Source organism: Danio rerio, chromosome 6 (assembly GCF_052040795.2).
Source record: "Danio rerio strain M-AB ecotype USA chromosome 6, GRCz13ab, whole genome shotgun sequence".
NCBI lineage: Eukaryota > Metazoa > Chordata > Actinopteri > Cypriniformes > Danionidae > Danio > Danio rerio.
Genome location: NC_141026.1, coordinates 26,635,355 through 26,660,217, shown reverse-complemented (window position 1 = coordinate 26,660,217; position 24,863 = coordinate 26,635,355). Strand labels below are relative to the sequence as shown.

The 24,863-nt window shown below is 33.6% G+C and overlaps 1 protein-coding gene across 1 annotated transcript in view; it reads right to left on the bottom strand.

The window, feature by feature from the left end:
- tgfbr3 (transforming growth factor, beta receptor III) overlaps nucleotides 1-24,863 on the bottom strand; it is a 208,422-nt gene that overhangs the window by 168,508 nt on the left and 15,051 nt on the right. The window contains 1 exon segment of the mRNA NM_001311172.2: nucleotides 20,908-21,060. Within this exon segment, the coding sequence (NP_001298101.2) occupies nucleotides 20,908-20,977 (70 nt within the window). The 5' untranslated portion in view covers nucleotides 20,978-21,060.

Sequence of the window (24,863 nt, the reverse complement as noted above, 5' to 3'; positions counted from 1 at the left end):
AAAGAGAGGGTTCAGTGTCAGAGTAAACACTCCAAGTCCTGTGGCTGTTTGGATAGTGATTCTTCTTTCCTCCACAGCAGCTCTCTACTAGGACTCTCCTCAGATAAACAAAGACGTCATGTTTCTCCAGTCAGCGGTGAGAGACGCCACATCCTCTGTGACGATACTCTCTAAACCTTACCAAAGAGCTGAAATGAGCAGAGGCCAGCAAAGGGGATGCCTTTAATCAGTGCATTCTTAAAGGTGCTGTATGTAAGTTTTTGACTCTTCTAAAAGCATAAAAATATCATGAAATCTGTTTTGAAAATGTGTTTTCCATGCCAGAAAGCTGTCTTTGTTTTTTTTTGTTTGTTTTTTTTTAACCCGCCCAATAGCAGTTTAGGCAATTATATTCCAGCATCCCGGGTTGTCTTCCAGTATTTCATTTATTTAGTCATTCATTCATTCATTTATTTATTTATTCATTCAGAAAAGCTCTCAAAGCATTCAACTGTGCCTGAAATGCGACCTCCGGTGGACAGTTGCAAACTCTGAAATGAGATGCAGATTCACAGTTCCACATGAGGTTATTAATTATCAAATAATATAAATATTACGAACGTAAACATTAAGTGAGCAGGTTACATTGTAACCCTGTATCCTAACAACACGCTAGTGACGAGATGCACAGTGATGAGCAATTTGTCTGTTTGCACCAGACGAAACATGACAGAAATGTAAATATAGCCATTCAGAAGGATAGAACTTGCACTCACTCACGAAATGGTAAGGTTTATAATCTATTAAATACATATTAACCCTCTTTAACGTTATTAAATGTGCATGCTAAATCTCTATTTGTTAGTATTAAGTCACAGTTCTAAAGTTCAAACAGTGTATTGTATTTTCAAAATCTTAGGTGAACTATTTGCTGCTGCTTTTAGTAGTATGGGAATAAATTTCCAGTAAAATGACATTCAAACTCACATTATTAGCATACTGAATAAAGCACATGAGGAGTCGGTGATCACGGTGTATCCTGTTGTAAGGCTGCAAGAAATAGTAGCTGTTTCAAAGCAGCAAAAACTCCTTTTAATATAGAAAATATTCTATCGCGTGCTGTTGCTTTAATTTAGAGCATGACTTAAATCACCCTTTAGGCTTGATTGTCAGGCTCACTTCTCAATCTGGCAACCTGCACTTGCATTTGTTTTGATCCAGGAATGTAATACCTAGTTCAACCACTGGGTTTCAAACATATGTGAATTGACATGTATCATTTCAGAAAATCTGTGGAGGAATGAAGAGAAGACAGTAAATGTATAACTAGCTCCTACAACTTTAACTTGAAAATTAACAGCATGATTATTTATGTATAACAGCATTTTTTATTTATTCATAATAAGAATAAGAATATTAAGTCACAAATGAATAACAATCAGATAATAGTAAATAAATAATTTTTAATAGAATACATTTTTGCTGTCTGTATTCTTGTTTTTATTCTTATCAAAGTTCAAGAAGGTATTCTGAAGTATTTTGAAATGTTTTACTCAAAATTATATTCTAAAAAAATGGGGTATACCAAAGTTCATAGTTTCAAAACCATTATGAAATTAATTATATTCTTATTATGAAAGAAGGTCTTATTCTCATCAATGTTAAAAAAGCTAGTCTGGACAAAGATAATCTTCAAAATGTTATTATATTTTGAATTATGTTTTAAAACCATTTTTAAAATTGTTTTTAAAACCATTAAATGAAAGATTCTTTTTTTTCCACCCACCTGCCTGTCAGAGATGGTACACAGGAAGTAAAGGCCAAGTGTGAGTGGGAGAGTAAAGACACACTGAGGGCATGAGCATGAGAATCAATGTTTCACAAGCAGTAAAACACTCAGAGGGCATAACATCAGCCCTTTCAAGGTCAAAGGGCAGACCATCAATTAAGACAGGTCAAAAGTCTGGTCTCGTTCTTGCAAGCACGTAACAATCTCTGGAACTCAGCAAAAAGAGATACAGAGGATTGAACAAACTGCAAAGTTTTGATAAAAAAAAAAATCAGTCACTCTCAACATGACAACAACAGATGATCTCTACAACAGATTATCAATCAGATGGTTCTGAAAGCATAAAGATACTCTTTCAATGAATTCACTTCACATTTATTGATCAAAACACATTTCAAAAGCTCTTCCTCAGAACTCTTCTGTGAGTCATATTGGTGTGCACTGTGTAGTTACAATACTGAAACTAACACCATATTGGAATTACTGCTATGCAACTACAAAGCACATGCAGCAAGCTGGGGCTTTTGTGGCAAAATGATCAAAAACAAATGAAAGACAACAGGCTTTTTAGCAATATAACTTTATTAGTATATTGATATGTTATACCTGTTTTTAACAAACCAGGCTTATACTGAAAATGTACCTCTATATACTTTTTTACGCACCAAATACGTTCCAGGAGCTTAGTTTTTTTTTTGTTTTTTTTATTTATGCAAATCCACCAGAGGCCGCTGTGTATATTTTTTGCGATCTCAAATTGCTCACGCGATTGGCATTCACACCTGCTATTCATGCTTAAATCCACCAGGGGCCATTGTTGACTGATTGTTTGAATGACTGACTGACTGACTGACTGACTGACCGACCGATTGACAGACCCACCCACCTTCTTGCCTAAACCCAACCAATTTATTTTCAAAAGCACCAATCGACCTGCCCACCCACTTTCCTAAACAACCTACAGTTTTAAAAAGCAATCCAAAAAAAGAAAAGCCCTCACCTGATTTTTACCACGTTATTTACTTTTATTTTTTTGGATTCTGTATTTGACTTAACCGTTTCTGAAACCGTTCTTCCCCAATCTCGAACCCAGTTGTCAAGGTCAGCTCCTCTCTGCATCTCAAGTTTACCAACATACATGACGAGCTAACTGGACAAACTGCGGGAAAGCCATCCATATGGAGGTAAGCAGTCAGTTGGTAAGCGCGAAAAAAAGACCTACCCCATAGCATTCATTTGAAAAATAAAATGCAACCATACTTAGCTCTGGCTACACAATTTGTGATCTCCAGGAATCTCCAGTGTTGGGCAGTAGCGTCACTACTAACCTAACTACATTTCTCAGTAGTGATGCAGTAGAGGCGCTACTTTCTAAATCAAATAGCTTTTCAATAGCGAACCTATTTTTTAGTCAAGTCGCGCAGTAGCATCCACACAAGCTACATTTACCCATCATGGATTAATAAGTGACAGCACCGACATTCACCGAGCGGTGTCTAGTCGATATTAGTAAATCTATATTATGGCAAGAATGACGATTTCTACTTCTTCCTGTTTTTCAGTGGTCGACAAACTTTTTTGGTGCGTTACTGCCACCTCTCGCTCTAGTTGGTAATGTCGCCAACTAATTAGGCTAACACGAGAAATTTGCTTGATGGAAAGATGAGTGAGAGGAGTATACTGTGTATATATAGTTTACTGTAGTAGACTAAAGTATACTATGGTAATTACTATTAGTTCAACATAGTTACTAATGATACTACATTATGTAGTGTAATTTATTAATGAAGAGTTGTAAATATATATATATATATATATATATATATATATATATATATATATATATATATATATATATATATATATATATATATATATATATATATATATATATATATATACACACACACACACACACACACACAATATAATGCTTATTCTTTATTATTTCCCCTTCCCTATGAATTACTATAGTATTATAAATAAGTATTTAAATGTGTAACACCTGGTTTTATTGGATTTTTGTTTTGTTTTTGTTGTTTTATATAATTTGTTCCTGTTTAGTACAGCATATTATTTTCATTAAATAGTTAAACTGAACAATTATGCCTCATATGTTTCATTAACAGTTTTATTGATCACTAAGATTGACTGATGATTGACTTGACTTGGATTTAAGTTGATTTGATTTAAAAGTGAAATTTGCAAAAATTGCTTAAATGTAACTAAGCTACTTTTGCCAATTAGCTTTTAGCTTTGGTTGCTTCATTTCAGAGGGTAGCTTTTAGTTTAGTTAAGCTATATTTTAAGTAGAGTAGCTAAAAGCTTAGCTCACTACCTATTTCAAGTAGCTTTGCCTTACACTGGAATCTTTATTGGGCTCAATTTGTTTTAGAATGAGCCTATGTTGGTTTTTAAAGGTAATGTTACAATGTAAAAAGTGATTAGTTACTTTACTTTAAAAAATTAAGGACGCCTGGTTGCTTTAAAGTCCACAAGTTGGCTTTACATAAAAAGTAAGTAGACCTAGTGTAACTACGAACCGTTAAGTTGACTTAACTATAGTTTTTATAACTATGCACATAGTTAATTCAATTATTTTTTTTTTAAATAAGGCCATATACTCAAAAAAAAAAAAAAGTAAATCCAAGTAATCATCTTTAAATCTTTTTTTTTTTTTTAGTGTAGGTTTACTTGTTGCTTTTTAAAGTAAAGTCAACTAATCACTTAAACACGAGTCCGGGAAATATGATTTTCCAAAAAAAACATGTTTACGGTCTATCATATCTTAAAGGTATAAAAGAAGAAAAGTGAGAGAAAAAATCAAAAAGATGGCCAGGAAAAGTAAACCATAGCATCGTAAATATCCTAAAACACTCCAATTTCTGTGCACGAAAATTGCAGACAGAATCAAGCTCAGTTGAAAGGACTGCTGGGCTGAGCGGAATGGAAAATCTGCAAAGAAATGTCTGTTTGCTTAAGGTAAAATATGCATGCAAAGTTGTTGCCATAATAAACATCATTATGCTAATAGTTCACATACACCAGTGCTTTACATAAACCCTTACAGGATTACACATATTCTGCAGTATAACACAATAATTACAGTTATCCTGCGTGGGGGCCACGGCAAACTTTCAAGGAAGCCTTAAGGTGACTTAAAACAGACAAAACAAAATGTAAAATTACTTAAAGAACACAATACAAAATCTTATTTTAACTGATCCTCACAATGATTGTTATTTTTGTTCTTTTTTAAAACAAGCTTTTGATTGGCAACAGTTTGATATAAACTATTTATTTTTAATACACGTTTATGCATCGTGTCATATCACTCATCTCTTACTGTGATTTTTCTTGAGTGAAACAATGCCAATAAACGTATCTGTTTATAATAATTCCTGCCTGTGTTTTCATATTCATTAAAGCTTCAAAATACAGTATTATTTTAATTGAGCCTATATTTCATCCACAATACAACTCAGAATTATTCTGGTGGCTTAAAACTTACTCCAAGTTTGTGTGTGTTTCTGAGTGTCAGAGTACAGCTCATTAATATTCACAACCATTCCAAATATGGTCAAACCCGTACTTTGATTCAGTGGTTATAAATGTGCATATAAAACAATTTCTGGAGACTTTTTGCACTTACCTAAGGCATATACCTACTATGTAGGTATCAGAGAACAATTTAACATATTGAATCAATGCACACATCTTAACATATCAGTTAATAAAATAACAATTTATTGCAGTAAAAATCAGGAGCAGATTTTAAGTTGAACAACTTTAGTAATTAAACTTGTTAATATTTTTCCCAGATTTCTGTTTAATGGAGAGAAAACTTTTTCAACATATTTCTAAACATAATAGTTTCAATAATTTATTTCTAATAACTGGTTAGGGTAATTAGGCAAGTTATTGTATACCGATGGTTTGTTCTGTAGAAAAAATATATAGCTTAAAAGGGCTAATAATTTTGACCTTAAAATTGCTTTTTAAAAAATTAAAACTGCTTTTATTTCAGCCAAAATAAAACAAATATGACTTTCTCAAAAGGTAAAAATATTATCAAACATAATGTGAAAATTTCCTTGCTCTGTTAATCATCATTTGGGAAATATTTAAAAACGAAAAAAAAAAAAAAAACAAAGGGGGCTAATAATTCTGGCTTCAACTGTATATTAAAAATTTAAAACTTGCTAAAATGTATGGTTATAAAGCCTTATTGTCTCAGTAACAAAGGTGAATTTACATATGTTTTATCTGTTAGAAAAGCATTTAAACCTTCTTCCAGAGGGCAACAGTACAAAAAAGGCTTCAGTTCAGAGGATGGGAATCATCTCCTATCACACCAATCGCTATCACTATTTTATCTTAAATTTCATTCATTCATTCATTCATTTTCCTTTGGCTTAGTCCCTGATTTATCAGGGATCACCACAACAGAATGAACCACCAGCTATTCCAGCATACACATCGGATGCCCTTCCAGCCACAACCCAGTACTGCGAAACACCCCCACTCCTGCATACACACACTCATACACCACAGTCAATTTAAACTCCACATGCAAACTCCAAACAGAAATGACAACTGGCCCAGGCGAGACTTGAACCAGTGGCTTTTTTGCTGTCAGGCAACAGTGCTAACCCCTAAGCCACCGTGCTACCGCTATCCTAAATTTTAGATTTTTCATTTAATTTTCTTTTTAGCAAGAGATATGTACAATTATAAGCATAAAGACACTGAAAGTGTCACCAGTCAATTTGATCTGTTTGTTCTCCGCACCAGCTGTTAACATCAGGAGTTAACTGCGTCTACAATTCTTCCAGTCTTTTTCAATGAATTCACGGCATGCACCCTAGACCTCTCCAAATCTTGTGGCCTGTGTTTTTCGTTTTCATTTCTTTTTTCCTGCACTCTATGAAACACAATGGAAAATGCAGGGTCACCCCAGCTGTTCTCCATTAGCTTTCTGGCCGAGGTCGTCTACTCTACACACTCACTTACTGGCATTATCTGCAAAGAGAAAGGAGATAGAGAGAGTATCAGACTGACTCGGAGAGATTGCGAGTCGCGGTGTAGATTGCAGTAACCTGTAATTAAGCCAATGGCGGGTTGCTGTTGCTATGTAAACATCCCTACACCTCTCCCTCGTGCCAACACTAGAGCAGTGAAGGAGTCTGGTTACTAACACTTAAATCATGCAGCAACATCTGGTTTAGGAAGGAGATCTGTCTCGCTCTCTCCAGCTTGGAGCGGCGTGTGGAGTGTGGTGGTTTGGATCGCTCTGCCTCCACAGCACCGCAGCTCAGATTGCAGTGGTTGCGCAATGCAATTTGGCAGGCCTCTCACACACACAAAGAGAGAGAGAGACGTACGCACATTCAGACGCAGTCAGTCACACAAACCATAAAACAGCACATAGATCATTTGTCCTCAAACATTTGGAGAGGCACTATTATAGTCTGTCTGATTCTGTGCCTGGTTCTAAAGAGAGAGAAAGCAGACGAGTCATTTTAATTGAGAATATGGAAATATGATGTTGTTTGGGATCGTTTCTCGGGGCAGGAGACTAAACAAATGTGTCTTTAACATTGCAGAGCTTAACAATATGCGCTTGCTTTCTTGATTTTTCCCCCTTGGCTTCCCAATTTTAACCAAAAGTGATTAACAAAATTAGATTATTACATCAATTTGATTTGTAAACGGTTCTAAAAATGAATAAATAAACATAAAAGTTTGGAAATTTTATCAAAGTGTTTAATAAATGAATATGAATTTAAATAAGCCATTCTATTTTAATCAACTACATAAATGTATATAGATTAGACAAAAGTTCTACTGTTAGTTGACTAAAACTAGACTCTTGACTATTGCGAAAATATATTTTAGTCAAAGCAATGCTTATTAACCACTGCTAAACCTAATAGTTTTATTAACTAATTTCTAATAACTGATTTACTTTATCTTTGCCATGATGACAGTAAATAATATTTGACTAGATATTTTTCAAGATACTTAGCTTAAAGTGTAATTTAAAGGCTTAACTAGGTTAATTAGGTTAACTAGGCAAGTTGGTCAAGTTAATTAGACCTTAAAATGTTGTTTTTTTTTCTTTCTTTTTATGAAAAACTGATTTTATTTTCCAGAAGAGAAAATATTTAAGGAAATGCTTTGAAAAAAACCTTGCTCTGTAAAACATCATTTGTGTGAATTTTACACAGCTAATTTTTTTAGTGTGTTTCCCAAACAACGATATAACTCGCAGCTGAACTATCATAGTACAATGCATCTTTTAGGAAAATAAGGATGTAGTGACGAGTGTTTCCCAAAACCGAAGATTCTTTGTCGCAGATCCGTTGTTTGACCCACATTAGTTATAACTTAAAATGTCTATAATGATGCTATAAACGGGGTGAAATAACAACTTCGTTAAAGAAAAAAGAACATAATTTTTTTGTGTGAGTTTTATTGTTTTACACACATTTTTTTTTTTTATTCATTATTAGTTCTGGTCAAACATGCACTCGTTTTCTATATATACTGAAATATATATAAATGGCACATATAAAGCCAATGTTTCTTTTACAAATTTTATTGTAATCATTATTATCGTTAATGGTTGTAATTTACAGTAAGATATTTATTAAGAAATGAAGAAAAAATCTACTTAATGATACTAATTATATATATTTTTTATTATTATTAAATAGGATCTTGCTTATTTTTTTATTTTATTTTATTTATTATAAAAGTCTACTTTTACAATTTGACACAATTAAACCACTGCAGCCACTGTTCTAATCAACAGGCCCATGTCATCTACAGTACTGAAACATTTCTTAATAAATAAACTACTATAAAGTAAAAGCATTATTGTACGCTATATATTTTTGTTTTCACAAGCTTTGAAGACATAACGTAAATTCTGCTTTTAAATAATAGGTCACCTATAGCTTTCATCATGAACACGGCTGTTTTCAAAATGGCATAAATGTTTTCAAAGTGCACTGCGAAGGAATGCAATTGTCAATATGAAGATTGTTAAAACTGAACTGTAAAAAAAAATACTTGGAATGCAAATTACACCTAGGAGAGTGTGTTTTTTTTTTTAAACATTCCAAGTTTAAATGTTGGAACGTTTGAAAGGAATAGGGCATAGGAGGAATAACTGGAAATAGAACACAACCAGGAACTATGCTACTTGTATGCAAGCGTACAGGATTGAGATGCAGTTTGCAAATGTCTATTGGAACGATGGATTTGGGAAACGCCAAATCAACAAACTATGTTTGTAATGACGCACCTTGCGACCTTAGTTGGCTAAGGATGGTTTTCAGAAATGCACGCCTGGTCGTCTTTTTATCCACAGGCTATTATTAATGTTTTAATAGCTTATTACTACTTAGTAGAGTTGTAAAGCGTGGGCCAATAGTTTTTTTTAAGGAGTGCACCTTAAAGGACTAAAACATATTAAGAAACCTAATGTTTAAGACATTAAAAAGAGAAAATACATCAAAAGTGAACTTAAAATGTACTGAAAAACACAACAGGGCAAATAACAGATCTTCCTCACACTGGCCCTGAGCCATGCCTATTGTTAAGCCCTGCCTTAATATGGTTTATTTAGTGTCTTGGGTCATTGGTCTACACAATACAACCTCCTTATTGCTTTTAAAAGAGGATAAAAAACTGATCCCTTCAAAGCTTTTCATGGAGCTGAATATAACTGGGGGGATAATTCTGTAAACTCACCTTTCAGCACTAATTCTATTCATGTCATTGTCACATGACAGAATAGAAGGAAAGAGAAATGATCTGTGTGGGCGCGGCAAGGCTGTCACTTACCCCTCTGAGTTGTGTGATTTAAAAAAAAATGATGGAGCCCAGTTACATGAGCAGACGCGTGTTCCTGCAGCCGCCCCACAGGCCACACGCTCAGCCCTCGGCAGAACCAGCATCCTGCAAGAGCTGTTTTTGGCAAGTGCTGCAAATTAATATCTGGCAGGATTTCTGCTCTTTTCTCCACTCCACCAGTGAAAATTTGGCTTCCAACAGCCTTACCATCCCATAATAACAGACTGTACTTGCTTGGCAAAACGGGAGACCAAAAAAAGGGAACTCAGACGTACAAAAAGTGCTTTAAGAGGAATGTCTGACAAATGAAGCAATAAAGAGGGAGAGAGAAAATGTATCGAAGAACAGACAGCTTACTTCAAAACATTTATTAAGAAGAAAGTACAACCAGAACGTAAAAATTTTAGCATGACATATTTAATGTTTCAAATCTGAATCCTTTTTTTCTTCCATGGACCACCAACGTGAGATTTTTAACAGTAGCTCTTTTCCATACAAAGAAAGTGGATGGATTCCAAGGACCATCAAGCTTAAAAAAAATACACACACTACGCAAGTCATTTTATATGACTGGTGGTGGGCATCCTCTAAATTCCTTTGACAGTTTTATATGAGCAAAAAGAAACTTTCTAAATTCCCTGAAAATTGTGTTTGACAGGCATGGTCACTCTTTACTTTCTGAAAAAGGAAATCCATTAAGAATGGCATCAGGTTGAGTAAATATTAACTATTAAAAATAAGTAATATTATTTGAGTTACTTTTTTAAAAAAAATGTTACATGAGTTGCTTTTTAGCTTGCTTAATTGGCTTTTACAAAATATATTGCAGAATAAAAATTACCTAGTCAGGTTGAATCACACACTCAATGAGAGAGCATGCAGCAAGGACACAAAAGTCGACTCGCTCTCGTAATCATCATCAGGGGCCTCATGTACGAAGACTTGCGTTGAAATCATACTAAAACATTGCGTACACACAAAGCTGTAAATGTGCGTACGCAGTAAAAAATTCAGATGTATGAAACAATGCGTACGCAGAATCCCACAAATATTCTCTTTGTACATCCGGATTAACATGAAACTAAGCGCACGTGACCGAGTGCAAAACCCCACCCTGCCTCCGCCCCCGTATGAATATGCTAATGACACTACTTTGGCAAAACCAAATGAAAAAGCAATGGAAAAAGCAAGCAAAAATAGAAATTTTGAACAAATTGTGAATTGTAGGTGCTAAGAGGTAGACCTGAGAAAAACGGTGTTATTTGCAAGTCTGTCCTCTGGAATTAATCACAAACGAAAAAATAGAGTAAGAGAGTTTAGCTGACGTGGTTAATGCAGTTGGGTCTGAACATCGTACCGTGAGTGAATTAAAAAAAGAAATGGTCGGATGTAAAGGTGTACAATTTTGTAGTACCTATAGCAGCGTGATTGGCGTAGCTCGTAAATCGCATGGCAACATGTTTTGACACGTTCGAGCATGAACTCAATTCAAATCCAGCGTCTGATGAACTCATTCTTCTTTTTTCCCCCATTCCATATCAGATTTTGCCTACTCCTCATCACGAGGAAGACAAGTTGGAATCTTTAATAAGTGTGTGTATTATGTTAAGCGCATTTAAGCATCATATATTATTTGCATATTTATTGAATGGAAATGTTTCTGATTCATGTATGCAAATTAATCTTCCGATGACACCTTTATAGCAATGTCCATGCAGTCCATCACTCCGATTATATTGGGATAACCGACAATAGCTGCAAATTAAGCTTTAATGTTTGGCTAGTCAATTGCATTGTATGGAAACCTTATAAACCTACTAGACATGCGGATGATCCCATCCCATCCAGCTGCCATTGAACGGCTCAAAGATACTTGTAGTGTGCAATTTAACAAAATGCCTCTAGGAGTCACCAATAAAAATAAAACAAACACACACAAGAAATGCACGTACGCCAGGCATGAAGTTGGCATGGACCAACACACATTCTCACGTTCATTTCATCGTTAGTAAATCCAAACGCGAGCGCGAAAACTGGCGTACGCAAAGTTTTGTGTGCATCCATGAGGCCCCAGGTCTCTTTTCACAGCAGATGAGTCGGTGTATACTGTTCTAACTAAATGACTCAGGATATTTGTTTATTTCGAGTCAGAGAGGGTATGCCGTATGTTAGTACTTACTAAAGACACAAAATATTTCACAATAACTCCGTTAAATTTACTGAACTGGTTTGACCGGTTAACTTAGAAGATCTGATTAAAACAAATGATTCATTCGTGGTTCGCCCGTCATCACTACAGACAGTCAGAAACAGAAACAATGGCAGGCTGGAAACTTACATTTTTGCAATGGATTCTTGTTAGTTTGAACTCATCGAAGAAAAAAGGTGGATAGCTGTGTAGATTATAAGCAAGTAAAACTTGACAACTGCAAGAAACACAACATCACGACATCAAAAAAATTAAAAATAAATAAAATAATAACTGGATGCAAAGCAAATCTGCACCCCACCTTCACCTATGATTGATATCAGTTCATGGTCTTCAGGTAAAACAATTAATTCGACTAAACTAAAAAAATGGTTATTGCTTTTATTGTTGAGGAAATGCCACCACTGTCTAACATTATTGTAGAAGCTACAAAACTACAATTTGTAATATAGTACGATTTTTTCTCTTTTGGGAAACAATTTACACAATTGTTAAGGCCACGTGAAGCAATTTATTCAATGTATAAAGCTCAAAAGTTTATTTTAATTTGGGGATGTTCTAACTGTTCATTTTATTATTAAACATTTTAAAGGTTTAAAATCTGTTTTTACCTTAATAAATTATGTCTTGTTAGTAATCTTAGGCTTTATTACAGTCTTTATCCAATAGACAGTGAATTTACTTAACTAATACCACAAAACCTACAAAAGTAGCAAACACATTATATGCTGTCATTAATCTGTAAATACAGCATGTATAGCTCTGGGCTCAGAAAGTTCTCAAAATATCATTTTATCCTACATTTTTTTAAAGGTAAATGAAGGTGTAGGTTACATAGGTGGCTGTTAAATGCAGAGCTTCTCGATAAAAAGGTGAAAAAACACAGCAACACTGAAAGAGACTGTTTAAATAGGTATCACTTTTTTTGATGGTCCATTAGAGTATTAGTAGACTGTCTGCTTAATGTATGTTGATACAGACATTCAACAGACATTTAACTGACTATAAGAAACTTTGCAAGTACATGTCAACTGACACTAACCCTAACCCTAACCCAAACATAACAGTCTACTTATAATCTAATGAGAATTAGTTGGCATGTAGATGCAAAGTAACTTAAATTCAACAAATGGACCAGATAGAGACAGCCGAAGGGAAAATGAATGAATGAATGAATGAATGAATGAATGAATGAATGAATGAATGAATGAATGAATGAATGAATGAATGAATGAATGAATGAATGAATGAATGAACGAACGAATGACAAACTGTTCACATCATTAACGGGCATTTGTTTCATTTTAGATCTCACGGACATTTTGAACATTTGCCTTGTTGTTTTAGTTTAAAAAGGTTTAAAAAGTTTAAACAGCTGATGCTATTGCAAAGAAAAAAAAGCTATTGCAAAAAAATTCTAGTCTTTTTCCCCATCTTGGTATTTTAACACTTCATACATGTGACGTGACAATCATTTATTTCCGCTCATAAATGGCATATATAGACCTAAAAATAATGCACTTATTATAAGTGAACAAATATTAAATCTAAGTGACATAAACATCCTGGAGACACTTCTTCCGCTTTTGTCATGTAGATAACAGATTTCTCTGCTGTCACAAGACAGACAGTATCGTGAAAGAGACTTTCTGGTGACAAGGTCTCAAAAGACATGATGTTCATATACGGCGGCGCTGTCATCTCTATAATCAGACGACTAGAGCAGAACAGCAGGTTCTGCAGGTTATGACTGGCAGCGATCTGAAGTCCATGCAGAAAGAGCTCAGGGCTTCAGACACGTTGATGCTGCAGATTAGATAATGCCCTAGTTTTCAGAAAACAAGCGACTTGAGGGAGTTTCTGAGGGAAGCCGCTTTGCTCTAAAACAAAGAAAAAAGATTGAGCGCAAGGAAAATATTGAGCATGCCAAGATCTGAAGCTCTGTTTGTTTAGACGCCGATTTATCAAAATCAGCATCACCCAAGACAAGAGTTTGGGAAAGCATCGCTAAACAATAGTAAAAAATTAAATAAACTTTTATTCAAAAGAAGGCAGAAACCCAATAAAAGAGCTCCAGGTATTGGTGCCAAATGTTTCAGGAAAAAGTAAGCAAAAAATCTAATTAAAGAATGCTTTCAGATTCCAAACATGGCTTTCAGCGTAATTCTTCCTTTTCTTAATGTTACGGCCTTGCATTAAAGGAAGATGTAGGTGGTGAATTGTGTTTAGGCCAGACTTCTAAACTCATAGGACGTTCTGACACTGTGGCCATTGTCCTGCTTAACTATCACTAACAGGAACCGTTTCGTTCCACAGTGAGTATACTGAAACTCGGGTCAAACTGACCTCTCTAACCAGCCCTGCTGATGGAGAAGTTTAGACTGACTTCTAATTTAATAAACATTATTCTCGTACACGTCATTTTCTGGCTGGTTAAAATCCAGCATTTAGCAGCACAAAATATTGAAACATTTATCTTAATAAGTGATGTTTCTTAAACACCAAATCAGCATGTTTTCTGAAGAAAAAGCACAGAGGTTACTAAGTTACAGCTATAAAAATCTAGCTTTGCTAAAACAAGTATAAGTGTTGAAATGCAAAGAAAAAAAAAAATATATATACACACATTTTTACAATATTAAAATTATCTTATTAACTAACTACAGTATTGCAAAATACAAACGTACTGAAGTGATGCAGTATACCTTTTCCCCTTTTCCAATGATACACATTTGTACTTTTTATGTACTACTATGTTAGTGTAAGTTTACACACATTAGGGCTGGACGATTAATCGAAATTGACATTCAGAACCTATAACAGAACCTATAATAAATAAAAAAATTTAAGGTAAATTTTTTCAATTACCTTTTCCTACCACATTTGGAGTCGCGTTACTCCACTCTGTTAGGGCTGATTTATACTTGCACCTGTAAAATGTAACTACATGTCACATGTTTGACTACACTGACAATGACTAAAAGGTGCGCCAGAGATGCCTTGAGGCGGCATATTTTCTATTGCAATGAAATTATTATTTACATACAAATATTTGTTTACAGTTGATTCAAGAAATTCACTGTTTAAATTATTATACAGGATAACAAGAGTTATTTTATATAGAAGAGATACTGCTTATTTTCTACTTTTAAATACATTGAAAATAATTCATTTTGTTAGTTTTTTGTACTTTTTCATAAGAAAAATGCTATGTGTGTTTTAATTCCAGCTGATGTTCAATAAATAATCAGAGATAGTAGATGTGTGTTTCCTTCAATTATTTTAAAATCAAGTAATGCACCCTTCATTCAGACATCTCTCACTAGTAATATGTAAGCATATTTACTGTACAAAACCGTTCAGTAGAAAATAAAATAAATGATTAAAATAAGTATTCATAATTCATAATCGAGTTAAAATGTTCAATTAATCGAGATTTAGATTTTAGGTCATATCACCCAGCCCAACACACTACTATTTCCATAGTAGGAAAAACAAATACTGTAAAAGTCAATGGTTACAGATTTCCAGCTTTCTTCAAAATATCTTCTTTTGTCTTCAACAGAAGAATGAATGACTAGAAAATGAGTAAATGATTTAAGTTTTGTGTGAACTATTCCTTTAAAGGTACAATATTGGGTATATATATATATATATATATATATATATATATATATATATATATATATATATATATATATATATATATATATATATATTAGAGATGCGCGGATGGGCTATTATTTCATCCGCAACCGCATAACAAAATTCATCATCCGTCCGCCATCCATCCGCAGTAACATTTTTGACCAATTTTTAAAACCGCACCCGCCCGCCATCTGCTGATTGGGCTCTTTATTTGAATGGCTTATTCCTTTTTATTATTAAATGAATGTTTCTTTATTGCTCATTATAGAATAGAGAACGACTTTAATGTAGACATGCAGTTAATCCAAACGTGCAAGTCATTCATTGAAGACGCTTTGAAGTGACGCTAAAGATACGAGGACGTGTCTTTTCACTTGATTCGATTCCTCGGTCCTTCTTTTCCTTGCGTCCTTCCCTCGTACCGTTATCCCGGTGGGGTGGAAACAAGAGGAAAGAAAGCAAGGAAAGGAAACGAGGATGTACAAATAAGAAATGAGAAGCACCCGAGCTCTCAGAATATCAGCAGTGAACTCCGTCTCCAATCGGCGCACAGGGACAAAAGTAAATAAATAGCCTAAATTAAACGCACTGTACTATACAACTTTTTTTTTATTGTAGCCTAATAGAAAACGCATTGACACATCATTTGCTATTTAGCCTACTACTAAATGCATATTTCACTTAATTTTTTAATAAATAGATAGAATAATAAGTCATTTACATTATAGCCTAATAATGTTTACATTTGTAGTTGTCCATAGCAACCCCAAAAATGTACCTGATTGCCTTGCACATCTAATTAATGGGCACAGTTTTTCGACTATTTATTTATTTATTATTTTTTATTTTTTGCTGTGGATGTTATTGAGCTTGTAGAAATCGGAAAGAACACCAGTTCTGCGACAAGATGAACCTTTATTGATATCTCTATCAGACAATACCTATTTTATATGCCAAAAGAAACAACAGGCAGTAAAAAAATATTAACATAAATATCTTAATGTAGGCATAGGCTATAGTCGCATGCTTTGGCAAACAGTTGAAAATTTTTTTAATAAAAACGTCATATCGTGCCTTAGCCTTATAGGTTCAGTCACCCCCACAATTAGAAATTAAATTAGAAAAATAGATTTGCCATCCCTCTTTGAGCGAACATAAAGTCTGACCAGGCTAAGTGCATGTATGACAGTGTCAGGATTCAGACGGGAGCGCCTGCATAGCCACTAATGCGCCCTGCTGCACTGAAGGAGCGCTCGCTCGCAGCACTTGTTCCTGAAATGCATATAATTCTCTTGGAAAGGTGCTGCAGTCGTGGGAATGTCTGGCCTTATTTCTCCCTAAAGGAAAGTAGATTTTCCTCTGCTGATCCGTCTATACGGAAGTTTGTAGAGGAATACTTCTGTACTTCATCCAGAATTAGTGTATCCGATTCCTCCTCCCATTCTGTGAAGTCAGTCCTAGGCTTTTCCGTTGGTGCGCCAGCTATGTGTACAAAAAAAGTACAACCGCCCGCCACCCGCCCGAATTTAATTAAAATATTATTTTTTCGTAACGTCATCCGCCCGATCCGCGGTTTATCCGCGGAGTCCGCGGCTATAACCGCCAACCGCGCATCTCTAATATATATATATATATATATATATATATATATATCTTAGGGTACAAATATAAATATAGACATGCAAAAGTAACTAGATGTCCAAAAACGGTCACCAGGGCAGTACCTTTACACTTTTGTACATAAAGGATCCATACTGATACCTAAAGGATCCAGTAAGAGCTTTTGTAACTTTATTTCTGAGAGTGTTTATTATTCACAGCGATTATCCACCACGTTTTATGTGCTAATTTTACTAAATTTAATAATTTCCTTGATATTTCAATCTAAACTTCTCTGTTCTCTGGTCTATTTGTCGAGAAGAAAAGCATTCTGACAGAAAAAATCACAGAACTGCTGAGAATGACCAATGGGATCTGTTACCAACAAAGAGACATTTGACAGAACAAGTGCAAGAAAAGTCCTAGAACGGTGTGGCTCCTAAATCACAACACTCCAGACCCCACAATCTTGACGACTGACTGTCACCCCAGACATTTTGCCTGTTTGTTTGGTTGCTGCCATATTGTTTTCTTTGCCTTTTTTCTCTTGGCATGCAACTATGTCAGGCTGTTGTGCCAGAGGGGAACAAATCATCACTCTTCTGAAGAGACTGAGCCAACAAGCCCTGATCAATCACACAGATAGAGCTGCCTGAGTCGAGCTAGAGGAGGCATAGCTGACGTGCGCCACTGCTGTTTCAGGCTGAGAGATTGAGGCTGTCAGCACTTTCTTAATGCAAATCCCCCCGGCCTTTGCTCTCTGACAGCCAGATCTAGAAGACTCATGCTGGGAGGAACCGGGGAAATTCCGAACACAGGGGGCGAATCCTGATTGCCTGACAAAACAGGCAACACTGCTTCACTCTGTCAAGACAATGAGAGCAGCTTATGGAGCACACCCAATCAACAGCCCCAGCAAAAAAAAAAAAAAAAAAACGTGCCCCGTTTTCTGTCTGAGAGTCAATTCAGGCCAATTCGATAGTGATAGTGTTTTTTTCCATCAAATTGCTTATGAAAAAGATTGACGCAGACTTTGGTTTTGTAAATGTTGAACCAGATAAGAGACATTGTGGTTAAATGGATTTTAAATTGAAGCTGGTATACTAATATATTATAACATAATACACATGTATGTGCCATATATAAATGCATAATTCATTTATTTATTCATTTACTCATGTATTCATTCATTCATGTGCTCATTCATTTGCATAAAATGTTGAAACAGATACACTATTTACAAGACCGCTGGTCAGTATGTGTGTCTTTGTATGTATGTGTGTTTTGGATGTTTTTCACACATGAACACAGTCTTTGTACCCTGTAATTGATCTTATCAACTTATCATTTTGAACAACTAAGCTTCATGGATCATTGATGCGTTTAAATTGCATGCTTCTAGAAATCATTTTAAAAATACATTAATAAACTAGTTCTAGTTTTTTGTTTGTTTTTTGCACAGCCTCAATTAAACCACTGTAATTCACTGGACTCTTAGTCAATAATTAACAAAAAAGACATTTTGAACGTCAACATTTCAATTAATTTTTGTAAACATTGAATTTAATATTAGATGAGAATATGTTACATTTGAATTTTCAAAAAACATACACACTTTTATGGACATCAAACTAAATGTGTCACTAAACTGTTTGGATGAACATTTCTTAAACAGTATTTCTAATGCAAATGACTTCATTGTGATTTTGTCATTATGAGATTGCTAAATATTAAATGCTTATGCGTTCTGCTTTTCATGCACTTCTAACCAAATAAATGCTGCATTAGTAAGCATAAAAAATGCTGTTTCAAAAATATTTAAGATGTAAGTGTGTCTAATACCCAGAAAAATGAAAAACTAAAGCTTAAAGAATTCAAAACATTGTACGACAACAGTCCACGGATTATACTGTTATTCCATGAGCTCAGGTTTTCACTAGGAGCTTAGGAAAAATATTGATGAATATTGAAGCTAATATATATAGTGTTTAAATATGTAATTGAATTTAGCTCTTTTGCCCGACTAATATATTATTTCTGATGACTAAATTAAGATCACATTTTCAGTTACTGTAAACCTTTCTTAGACAGACTACTTTTAATAAACATGACCATTTTTTTCTTCAGAAACACAAAACTAATAGAAAAAAAAATTTAATTAGCTATTTATCAAAATGTTATTAAACTATATAAATTATAAAACTTTAAACGGTAACTTTAAGCCTCCTGGTACTATTTAAACAGCAGAAAAGACCTAAACTATATATAACCAAAAATATATTCTACCGGTCAAAAGTTAGGGGTCAGCTTTGTTTACTTTTTTCCTGTTTTTTTAAGAAGATTATTGCGAAATTTAATAAATGTTTAAAAAATGTTTAAAAATCTTATCCATAAAAATCTTAAAAATCTTTCTTATTGTAGTTTTAAATAAAATCATTACTGCTGTATTGCTTTTATTGCTATTACAATTAATAATAATAATAATACTAATAATAATAATAATAATAATAATAATCATTAATTCATTCATTCATTTTTTCATTCATTCATTCATTCATTCATTCATTCATTAATATTAGAGTGATTTCTGAAGGATCATGAGATTTTGAAAACTAGAGTAATGAAGCTGAAAATTCATCTTTAAAATCACCAGAATAAATTATTAAATAAATTATCAACTACTTTTGAACAGTTATTTTATAGTGCAATAATTTTTCACAATTTTACAATTTGTACTATATTTTGATGAAATAAATGCAGTCTTAGTGAGAAGGATAAGATTTTTTTTTTTTTTAACCAAACTGACCCCAAACTTTTGACCAGTAATACTAGCTGACTTTTCCTGAAAAAAATAATAATAATCATGTTCTGTTTTCATATTTCACATATTTTCAAAGGCCGAACACATTTAGGGTAGAACATTTTTTTTTTTTTGTCAATTTTGACCTGTCAGTTTTAAAGTCATTTTTACACCACAAATATTACTGGTACACACATGTATACAAAATTCTAGGACAACACAAGGGTAATTTGCCTCCAAATACATTGAGGGATGTCTTTACCAAAGTAAAACCACAATGCACAGGCAGAGTTGGGATGATCAGCATGTTTATATTAACCAATTATGACCCTGGACCACAAAACCAGTCTTATATATATATGACTAATCATAATTATCTGTTTTTAATGACAAAAATTATTAGAATAATAAGCAAAGATCGTGTTCCGTTAAGAAAATTTGCATATGTAAAATATAAGCATTTTAAAACATCATTTTTGATTAGTAATGTGCATTGCACTTCATTTAGACAGCTTCAAAAGCATCTCAATATTTATTTTTTAATGCTTAGATTACAGATTTCAAAAATTTCTTTTTCAGCCAAATACTGTCTTATCTTAACAAACCACACATCAATTCAAAGCTTATTTGTTCAGCTATTCAATTGTTTTATTCAACAGATGATGCTCTGATCTCAATTTATTAAAATGGACACTCATGACTAGTTTTTTGGTCGATGGTGACAATTGAATAAGTTGAATGACCAGGGTATACATTTTTCAGTTTTTGTTGACTTTCACCTTTAAAATCACATCAAAAAACATCTTTAAAACAAGAGAAAATGGTCAACTTGTGTAGTCCCTTCATTGTAAGCCATAACATTTTAAAAACATCCCCCATAACTCTTCCTTCATCTTCATAAAGCAAACAAAACACATGATATAGACGGTTCACGCAACGTCAAGCCACATTCACTCACTCCTGACCTGTTATTTCAAAATCCCAGGAGAGATGATGAGTTACAAGAATAACAGCGCTTACCTGCAGAGGCCAGGCTGCTGAGGGTCAATAGCAGGATGGCGGAGGGGTGTATGTGTGCCGTTAACCACATAGCTAGAAGAAAACACTTTCCTGAAGCCAGACGTGGCAGAAACTGAAGCAGCAGGGTGTCTTCTTGAATGCTCCCCACACACTCTGAAGAATGACAGAAAGAAATATGTCAGTCAGTCACCAAGCAGCAGGGCATTAGGGTCTTAATGTCACATCCTGCGGGCTTATGGTAAGAGACAGCAGGGTTTTACTTGAGGTGGCGGCTTGTTAACCTTAACCTACTAATTAAGTCTAACGTGAATGGTGGGAATGGGGAGAATGAGGAGTTTTTCAATTATAAAGCTATTATTAAGATTTTAAGGTGCCCCTGTTAATTTTTTTTTTCAGATTGTACCTTTCATTTAGTGTGTATTTGAGCATCTGTTTGTAAAAAAATATTAAAGATGAAAAGATGAAAGATGAAAAATCTCCAGTATTACTTTTGTGGCACTTTATGATAATATTTTTTTAAAATATAAAGCTCTTATTAACATTTTAAGATGTCCCTATTCTGTTTTTTTCCCAGATTGTACCTTTCATTTAGTGTATTTTAAACATTTTTGTAGAGGTAACTTATCTAGATGAAAAATCTCATTAATAAAAAGACACAATTCCAACTGAAACAAATCCTCATTAACTCGACTTACTTTTATGGTGCTTTATGTTACTTTTAGGAATATATAAGTCTAATTTTAATAGTGAGGATGGGGATAATAAGGAGTTTTTAAAGTATAATGGTATAAACATTTTAAGGTGCCCGAGTTTTTTTTTTTTTTTTTTCAGATTATCCTTAAGTTAAGTTTGTCTTAAGTGTCTGTTTGTGAAAGTAAACGTCTGCAAAGTTTCAAATGTGATAAATATTCTAAAAGAAAGTAAAATAAAATATGCCTAAAACGAATCATTAGAAACTCTAGACAAAGCTTTTTGGAACTTTTATATTTCTTTTGAAAATATATAATAAATCATAAATCTGATGGGAATGAATAGAAAAAGCAGTATTTAAATTAATAATCTATAGACCCATGTCACAAGATGGGGCTTATCTGCATCTTAAATCCTCAAAAGTGTTTTTTTTTTTATATTTGGATTTTTGTATGAAGTGCATTTATTATTCACTGCTCTTTAATTTAACACAACTACAATGACTTCCACCACTGAGAAACCCAGAAATATAAAAAGTATCTAATAGTTTTAGGGTACACAATTACATTATTTCATCTCATTTTATCTTTTATTTATCATTTATTGTAGCTGATTGTGAAAGTAAAAGTTCTGCAAAGTTTCAAAGATGCTAAATCTCTTAAAAGACAGATCCTTAGTAACTCCATGATTATGTTTTGCAGTTGCAAGTTTAATTTATGCCTAATATAATCAGTTTTAACTATATACATCAAATGAACGTCACTACATTAAGTGAAGATCACAGTTTTACAGTGATGTTATTTCAGCGTATAATTGGTTTTTTTTTGTTTGTTTTTTTTTTTTTAACTAAAAGCTTCTGTCCCCATTCATTTCAATGGAATGTTAACTGCAACAGTGGTGTTCTGAAAGTAAATCATCACCATCGTGGCACTAATTTGGTCACACTTTATTTTGATGGTCCGTTTGTTGAATTTGAGCTAAATTGCATCTACATGCCAAAAAATTCTTATTACATTATAAGTAGACTGTTAGGTTAGGGTTGTGGTTAGGGTTAATTTAAGTTATCATGTACTTGCAAACATTATTAGTCAGTTAAATGTCTGTTGAAGGAGCAGTATCAACAGATCATAAGCAGAAGGTCTACTAATACTTAAAAGGACCATCAAAATAAACTGTTTCCACAATTTTTTACAACTGTTAACAGTGAAGCTAAATAGAATTATTTCCAATAAATAAATACATATTTCAAAAAGAAATAAAAAAAAAACAACACACTGAACCTGTACAGAACAATTCACTAAGAAAGTCTCAGCCAGCATAGCAATCTTTAGCTCTGACCAAACTTAAAATATACTGTGTTTTATGGATTCAACCAATAATTTTAAAAGCACAACCACCATTTTTTATTATTATTTAATCACACAGCTTCTTGGGATTCAATTCAGCTTTTTCCATTATTAAATACTTCAACAGATTTTTTTTTTCATAAATATGTTTCCTTTAAATCATAGAGTGATTTAAACAACCCAATCAATGAAATGCTCTAGTTCAAATAACAGACAGATTAGACACCTGGAGTTCGCTGTTAAGAGCATTAACAGACGACAGGTAATTAACACGACCACAACTGAACTCCAGAGATGAAGCAGCCAACCGGAGTTCACTAGAGGGTGGGTTAAAGCCAACACATGCCACACCAGCAGAGCTTGAATACAACATGCATTATCCACATGAAGTTTGACTCACTCCACTACCTGACAGAACGCCGCAATAATAAACATACCATCTGCATAATGAAAGATATTGAGCCATCAAATAAAAACCTTTCAAACAAATCTACACAGCGGTATTTAAACATTTACGTCTGCTCAGAGCTTCTGAAATGTCACGCCAGACTGGATTCAGTTAGTTTAATTCCAATTTGACAAAAACAGCTTTTGGAAAAGTGAAAATGAAAAGTTTTTATGGCCATCATCTCAAATCTGAGATATAGACTCAGGGCTTTTGCGATTATTAATGCTGACTGTAGGTTCAAATCGAATCATTTGACCTCTGATCGAATCATTTGATCAAATCATTTTCACCTGTAGTGAAAATATATATATATATATATATATATATATATATATATATATATATATATATATATATATATTTTTTTTTTTTTTTTTTTTTTTTTTTTTTTTTTTTAATTGCACAATGATGACCACGTCATATAATGTTTGCTGTTTCAATTTCTGTTGCTGAATACTATTAGGCTCTCCAGAAAACCATAAAGCGCTGTTTGTTTCACTTTTATCTTTGCTCTGTTTTATTTACATATGCTTGTAATTTATTATAATTTATGCAAACTCACTGCACAGAAAAAGACTTTGATTATTTAAATTTATCTAAATGAATAAAACCTTTATTCATCTGGTTACATCCAGTGTACATGTAAGTTAATATTAGGACTATTTGTGTATTTACAATAATTTTACCTTAAAGAGTGATCGGTGTTAAAATAAATGTTAGAAAACCATAAAAGGATTCATATTTCATTTAAAGTTAAAAGAATGGTATATTAATTAATAATATTATTTTTAAAAAAATGTGCTTGTTTGTTTGTTTGTTGGGGCTGGTTAGAAATAATAATAAATTACACATATATTTCTCAGCACTTAAGTATAAATGAGCTTCCCTTAGTAGTAACCATAGTAACTCATTGCTTGTTGCCATAGCCTTCATTCATCTGTGTTATCTTGAGGACATGAATGTGTACTTCACAGGGAGCTGGGGATCAACCAATGAGTAGCTAGATTGCTAGCTAACATGTTTATATGAGCAATAAGATATTGCCATAGATATTACCATACTCTCCCATACATATGCTTTCTCTTTTGGCTGCTAATGATCAATTTCTATAGTAACTTTTTGGGCCAAAATAATATGACCAAAAAATAATCAACTAGCAGCAAAACAAGGAATATATCCCTCCCCCACCCACCCAAAATCAATGTAAAGTTAAAGAAAGATCTGATAAATATAAGTAAGTTTAATAAAGACTTCCATTTACTGAGGGTTTATGTGCATAATCACTTAGTGCCGCATCTGAACACATTTTTGCAAGTATATTGCCATTACTTCATGACCTTAAGCTAAAAAAACGTTACATGTCATTGTTCTGTTCGATTGTTGAGCTCAAAAACAGAACAGCACTTGCTCTACTTTGCACTATTAAAACCATGAATAAAAATGAATAAATTAATTAAATAATTAAGGGGTAT